Source organism: Miscanthus floridulus, chromosome 8, assembly GCF_019320115.1.
Source record: "Miscanthus floridulus cultivar M001 chromosome 8, ASM1932011v1, whole genome shotgun sequence".
In the NCBI taxonomy this organism is placed as follows: domain Eukaryota; kingdom Viridiplantae; phylum Streptophyta; class Magnoliopsida; order Poales; family Poaceae; genus Miscanthus; species Miscanthus floridulus.
This window is the reverse complement of record NC_089587.1, coordinates 17,168,908-17,175,803: the sequence shown is the minus strand read 5'-3', so window position 1 is coordinate 17,175,803 and position 6,896 is coordinate 17,168,908. Positions and strand designations below refer to the sequence as shown.

The 6,896-nt window shown below is 45.3% G+C and overlaps 1 protein-coding gene across 1 annotated transcript; it reads left to right on the top strand.

Annotated features, from left to right (window-relative positions):
- The first annotated feature begins 398 nt into the window (after positions 1–398).
- On the top strand, positions 399–4,133 carry LOC136471241 (probable receptor-like protein kinase At1g80640). The gene is made up of 10 exons (XM_066468973.1): positions 399–845; positions 1,416–1,580; positions 1,697–1,947; positions 2,071–2,203; positions 2,331–2,394; positions 2,487–2,583; positions 2,710–2,812; positions 2,942–3,060; positions 3,229–3,318; positions 3,403–4,133. Exons 1-10 carry the CDS (start codon positions 614–616, stop codon positions 3,565–3,567), a joined length of 1,419 nt encoding a protein of 472 aa, XP_066325070.1. The 5' UTR covers positions 399–613; the 3' UTR covers positions 3,568–4,133.
- The last annotated feature ends 2,763 nt before the right edge of the window (positions 4,134–6,896 follow it).

Below are 6,896 nucleotides of genomic sequence, written 5' to 3'. Positions count from 1 at the left end.
CATGCGGCATCAACCGCAGGGCGAAGTGATGGGCGATCGCCATCCACAGCTGCGGTGCGGCGGTGCCTTTTCGCAACTGCCACATGACAAGCTCGACGCGACCACCAACCCTACAAGAGCCGAGCACCGCCTGTCCCTCTCCTACCCCCTGCCGTCCGTGCACCACTAGGACTTACCGGGTTACCATTCCTGATTCCTCCCTCCCTCTCTTCTCTCTTGTCGCCATCGCTATCCGTCCCGCCGTGCTCCGTCCCTCTCACTGACCCGGCACCTCAAGAAAGGGTTACGCTGGGCGAAAAGAAACCGAGAGGCGAGAGAGAGATCAACTGGCGGCTCAAGAAACCAGAGGGAGGAGTGCACACAACTACATTGGGCGAAGGCGCCGAGAGCGCAGCCGTGCAGCTGTATCTGCGTTCTTTGTTTCTTTTTTTCCCCCTTTGGATTCCCTGACTCGCATGGTATCTGGTCAGAAAGGCACAGACTTTAGTGTGCCTCTTCTTGTTGTAACGCCCCTGTCTCTCTGGTCTCTGCTCCTGCGGAAGAGGGGTGCGAGCGCCGAGGGAGGCTGGAAGAGAGAGAGAGAGAGGGACAGAGACGGAGGCGGGGAGGAGTAATGAAGTCAATGCCGCCGCCATTGCCGCTCCTCTGCTCCTCCGCCTTCGTCGTCTTGCTGCTCCTGCTGTGTCGCCCGTTGGTGGCCAATGGGAGGGCCACACCGCCTTCTCCGGGGTGGCCATCGGCGGCTCAGCCCGCGCTGCAGCCTGCACCCACCGCCAGCGGCGGCGTGGCCTCCGCGGACGGCGCCGCCGCCGTGCTTCCTGCGGCCGCGGGGCCTCCACCCTTAGGTAGGCTGGAATGCTGGATCAAAACCTTGCTCTTCTTTTTGCGGGGTTTCAGCGTGTTTTGCAGTGAAATGATGTTCCTGGTTTCTTCATCCTCGTTTGGCCTCGTGTCGCAAAATTACGCCTTTTGGCCGGGAATTTGCTCATGTTCTTTTGGGAAAACATTTAGTGCTGATTTGATGGGCAAACCATGTCATTGGAGTGGTGGGGAAAAGTTCATTGGGATCCTAGTCTTTTACAATTTGAGCAGAAAACGTGGATTATTTTTCTTTCGGATTTTGCATTCAGGAAATTGTGCGGGAATCTCGTGGAGTTTCATTTGCTTATTATAAACTTTATTATTCCTATTGCAATGAGGGAAATATTTGGATTTTAGGCTCCTATAACCTCTCTAAAAGGAAACAGTTGAACGCCGTCAATATTGTTGCATTTAATTTAACTCAAATTGCAGAAAATATCATCTTTGAAACTCCAATTTACCCAGTTCAGTTTGGTTTCGAAGCATTCATCTTTCTGCGACGCCCCAATGAATCTTGCAGTGTTCATCATTTTGCTTTTGTGGTGTTGTTGCAGGGGTGATTGTGGTGGAGAGGCACCACCACCTCCGCACGGAGCTCATCGCTGCCATTGTTATCTCATCCGTCGCCAGCGTCGTGATCACTGTTGCCGCACTGTATGCCTTCTTGCTGTGGCGACGATCACGGCGAGCCCTGGATTCCAAGGACACCCAAAGCATAGGTCTTGGCCTGACTGGTTCTTGTTTCCCTTGGTTGACTTGCTGTGCTGCCCATGTGGGTCATGTGAGTTACTTACCTAGCTCCTGAGAATCTGACCTACTCACTTGCGTTGTTCAGATACCGCAAGGATTGCTTTTGTGCCAATGTTGAACAGCTTCAACTCGTACAAGGCTACCAAGAAGAGTGCTGCGGCCATGATGGATTACACATCTTTGGAGGCAGCAACTGAAAATTTCAGTGAGAGCAATGTCCTTGGAGTTGGTGGGTTTGGGTCTGTGTACAAAGCCAATTTTGATGGGAGGCTTGCTGCTGCTGTGAAGAGATTGGATGGTGGAGCTGGGGCACATGATTGCGAGAAAGAATTCGAGGTGATAATCAACTATGCCATTTTTTATCGACAAAATTGTCCATTTAAATGGTTGTGTTCGGATTGTTGTTATCAATTAAACAGTGCTCTAAAAAAAAGAATTTATTATTGATTGAATCGGCAGAATGAGCTAGATTTGCTTGGGAAGATTCAGCATCCCAACATTGTGTCCCTTGTGGGCTTCTGTATTCATGAGGAGAACTGTTTCATTGTTTATGAGCTGATGGAGAATGGGTCGTTGGATTCACAACTTTATGGTATCACTTGTTTTTCAGAAATTCTACTGTGTTTTGTTGTTTCCTTATGTTTATTGTTGAGCGTGACCATTAATAAAATTTAGAGATTATAGAAGCTTCGGTGTAATCCCTGTGGTTTTGTATCCAGGGCCATCACATGGTTCAGCTCTGAGCTGGCATATTCGGATGAAGATTGCTCTTGACACAGCAAGGTTCCCTTTTTGCACCTTCTCTTAGTATGGTTAACTATGTTGTCTGCTTATGACTGTATTTTATAATGTGCATCTGTATCTGAACCAACCAGGGGATTAGAGTACCTGCATGAGCACTGCAACCCACCAGTTATCCATAGGGATCTGAAGTCATCTAACATACTTTTAGATTCAGACTTCAGTGCTAAGGTATGCCTTTGTATTTTCATTCTAGTCAATTTATTATTGCTATTGACCAATGACCACAACTCATATGAGTATATGGCCAAAATACGAAATGAAGGGTCAGTGTATTGTTTCTTTCTTGTTCGGCAGATTTCAGATTTTGGCCTCGCGGTGATTAGTGGGAATCACAGCAAAGGGAATTTAAAGCTTTCTGGGACTATGGGCTATGTGGCCCCTGAGTACTTATTGGATGGTATATGTGCCCTTTTTCTCCCCCTCCTTGTGTCTCACTTGTAATCCTGTCTGTTGAAGTCTAGAGTACTCTTTATTCATCACGACTACGGTACTCAACTCTAATCATGTGCAACTGCATTGAATTCAGGGAAGTTGACTGAGAAGAGTGATGTATATGCATTTGGGGTAGTACTTCTAGAACTTCTACTGGGAAGGAAACCTGTTGAGAAGATGGCACAATCTCAGTGCCAATCAATTGTTACATGGGTACACAATGTTATGACATTTGGCGTCTCAAATCATTAGAATCTAGTGTCCAATTAAAAAGTAGAATATTGTCCAATTAAACATTTGGCGTCTCAACATGCCAGAATCGAGGCAGATAAATTGACCTATTGACGTCTGACATATTGCCATACTTGGATTCGAATGCAGGCCATGCCTCAGCTAACTGATAGATCCAAACTCCCTAACATAATTGACCCCATGATCAAGAACACAATGGATCTGAAACACTTGTACCAAGTAAGCATTTTCAAGTCATTACAGTTTTGTCTGTTTCATGTGTATTTAGCTTTTTAACTGATCAGACGGGTACATTTCTTCTAGGTTGCTGCAGTGGCTGTGCTCTGTGTGCAACCAGAGCCAAGTTACAGGCCGCTGATCACCGATGTACTCCATTCGCTTGTACCCCTAGTGCCCATGGAGCTTGGAGGAACGCTGAGGATCAGCCCGGAATCACCCTATGCTACTCAGATGCAATCTCCCATTTGAGATAAATGAAACATGGACATGATTGGAATTGCTGATTCAGTAAGGCTTGTCCAAGTGGTTCAAAAACCAAAACCCCCAGATAACTTATGAAGTTGAGCACGGGTTATTGTTCCTTGCTTGCATTGCCTTCCATGGTGTTTGTCAATCTGAGGTGCCGCTACATGTCGAGCTGTGTTGGCACAGTTTTTGGGTTTGTGGAGGAGGGCTACATATTTCCGTGGTTGTACAAAGAAGTAAAATGAAGTCCTTCCCCCCTTTTTATGGATCTGTTAACTTCTGTATAGATTAAAGATTTTCCACACTGTAACTCATCAGTACTACCATCAAGAAAATATTATTTGCCCCAGATCATGGCATGTATGGATGGTATCTGTAAGGAAAATGGATCCTAGGTCCATTTACTTTAGATTTTGGTGTTTGATGACCAACACAATTAAATTGGACTAATGAATTTGCAAGTGGTTGTTTTGTAGTCAATAGGATGCCAGACATGACTTGGACAAAGGCGACGTGATGATCCAATGATTAACACCTCAAGCAAGAACTTAGGAGCACAAGAGAAGATCCAAGATATCAAGCAAAGTTCAAGCATGAAGATAGGAACCAAGCCGCATGCAAGATTGCGAAGAAACGAGCTCACAGAAGCGACCGGACGCTGGACCAGACGCTGGAAGAAAGTGACCGGACGCTCTAATCAGTGGCTTGGCAACAGCAGGCGTCAGTAGCAGCGACCGGACGCTGAACAAGCAAAATGACCGGATGCATCGATGTTACTGTTCATCAGTCCGACAACACACTCAGCAAGTGACCGGACCCTGACGGCAAACCGACCGAACGCAGGACAGCAGCGTCCGATCGAGTACAGAGGTTCCAGAGCGGCGAACTTGCGACCGGACGCTGGCAGCATTCGATCAGTTGTTCGCGGCTCCAACGGTCGGGACGACCGGACGCGTCCGATCAGGACGACTCCAGTGTCCGGTCAGACTTCGTCCCCAACGGCTACTTTCTCAGTGGGGCTTATAAATACAACCCCCAACCGGCCATTTGGGAGGAGTGGAGCTGAGGTAACATATCAAGGGTGTTGAAACACCATTTTAGTGATCTCCACTTGCATAGTACTAAGTGTTTTATTAGGTGATTAGTGTAGGTGCTTTGCGAAGTGCTTAGGTTGATTAGACCACCACTTATGCGCTTGCTCTAGGTTTAGGCCTAGTGTTTAGTGAGGTTTGCATACCTCTTACCACTCGGTGGTTGCGAGCACCATTGTTGTACATCGAAGGGGCTTGTAGTTTTGCGAGATCACACTAACCGCGTTTGTGGTGTGGCCGCCACCGTGTACCGGAGGGAATAAGACCCGCGACGTTTCAGCCGGAAGCTTGATAGCGAAGACGGCGGGGAGCATCCGGGAGAGGCTTGTCGAAAGGCACGTTGGAGACCCACTTGTGCGTGGGGAAGGTTCGAGGCTATCCACGGAGTTACCCGACCGGAAGCTTGGCTCTTACGAGGGGCTCTAACGAGGACTAGGGGGAAGCTTGCGCGCTTCTCGATACCTCGGTAAAAATATCGGAGTCGTCGATGGGAGTTTGCATATCTCTACTTTGCTCTTTAGCTTCCGCATTTACATTGATTATATTACTCATTTTGCGATAGAGATAGCAACACACTAGCAAAACCGTAGTGGCACATTTAGATAGTTTACCTTTTGCATAAGTTTTGCTAGAGTTAGAAAAAGAGGTCATAGTTTAGAGTTAGAATTTTAAGTTGCCTAATTCACCCCTCTCTTAGGCGTCACGGTCTCCTACAATTGGTATCAGAGCCGGTTGACTCAATTTGAACATTTGGCTTAACCGTCGTTGAGTCGATGCTATTTAGAGTGGTTGGAATGGATACCTCTAGGCCTCCGCATTTTGACGGCACTAACTTCCCATACTATAGAGCTAGAATGGCTTGCTACCTTGAGGCGATTGACTTGGGAGTTTGGAGAGTCACTCGTAACAGGATGAAACCCATTAAGAATCTCGATAAACCCACGAAGAGTGATGAAAAGAAAATTTATTTCAATGCTAGAGCAAAAAATTGCTTGTTTGAATCTTTTAGCATGGATGTGTTTAACCAAGTGTTCACTTTAAATACGGCACATGAAATTTGGTTAAAACTTCAAGAGCTACATGACGGCACAAGTAATGTCCGTGAGTAAAAATATTATCTAGCTAAACAAAATTATGATTCCTTTGAAATGAAAGATGGTGAGCTTGTTTGTGATATGTATTCTTGTTTGAATTTAATTATCAATGAGCTCCATTCTATAGGATTAATAAAGCTAGATGATGCGGACATCGTGAGGAAGATCATCTCTATGCTACCACAAAAGAAATATACAAGCATCATCACCATCCTTCATAACATGGAGGACTTGAGCACCATGACCCCGGCCATAGTCATTGGTAAGATAGTGATATTTAAAATGTCACGCAAGATGGGTCAAGAAGAATCCTCTTCATCAAGCAAAGGCAAAACTCTTGCATGTGGCAAGAAGAAGATGAAGGGCAAGCAAGTTGAGACAAGCTCAAGCTCGAGCTCTTCAAGTGAAGAAGAAAAAGATGAGGATGATGATGAAGAAGATTCAAGTGATGTTGATCAATCTTCCTCCTCCACCTCCGACCTTGATGAAGAATCAATCAAACTTATCAACAAGGTGGAGAAGATGATCTAAAGGCTCAATGTCAAGGGTGTGCCCATCCAAATTCAAGATATTATCTTCATAAATTAAAGAAATGAGCAAAGAAAAAGAGAATGTTATGGATGCGGCGAGTTAGGGCACTTTATGGAAGTTTGTCCAAATAAGCCCACACTCAAGACAAAGAAGAAGGCATGCAAGAACTAAGCCCTCACATCAATAAGGTCATGTAATGATTCTTCAAGTGAAGAAGAATACCATCACAAGAGGCGAGGGCACAAGCACTCATCATCAAGCTCTTCTCGTGTGTGCCTTATGGCACGAGGTAACGAAAGCTCATCCTTTAGTGAGAGTGATAGTGATGATGAAATACCTTCTTATGAAGAAATTATGCAACAAAACCTTAATTATGCTAAAGTTTGCACTAGTCAATAAAAGAAGCTCGAGAAAATAAAAGAAAAGCTAGATAGTTCACAAGAAGCATACAAAACTTTGCTTGAACAATATGAGAATTTTGCTAATCTTAATGTTCAACTATCTACTAAAATTGAGCAACTTGAGGCTAGTGCAACAACAAATACATGCACAATCAATGATGAGCAACTTGTAAAGAAAAATAAAAAATTAAAAGAAAAGTTAGCTAGCTCACAAG

Coding starts and splice junctions, on each gene's coding strand:
- LOC136471241 (XM_066468973.1), top strand. CDS start 614: ATGAAGTCAATGCCGCCGCCATTGCCGCTCCTCTGCTCCTCCGCCTTC. Junction 846..1,415: donor CGCGGGGCCTCCACCCTTAG/GTAGGCTGGAAT, acceptor GTGTTGTTGCAG/GGGTGATTGTGGTGGAGAGG. Junction 2,813..2,941: donor CCCTGAGTACTTATTGGATG/GTATATGTGCCC, acceptor CATTGAATTCAG/GGAAGTTGACTGAGAAGAGT.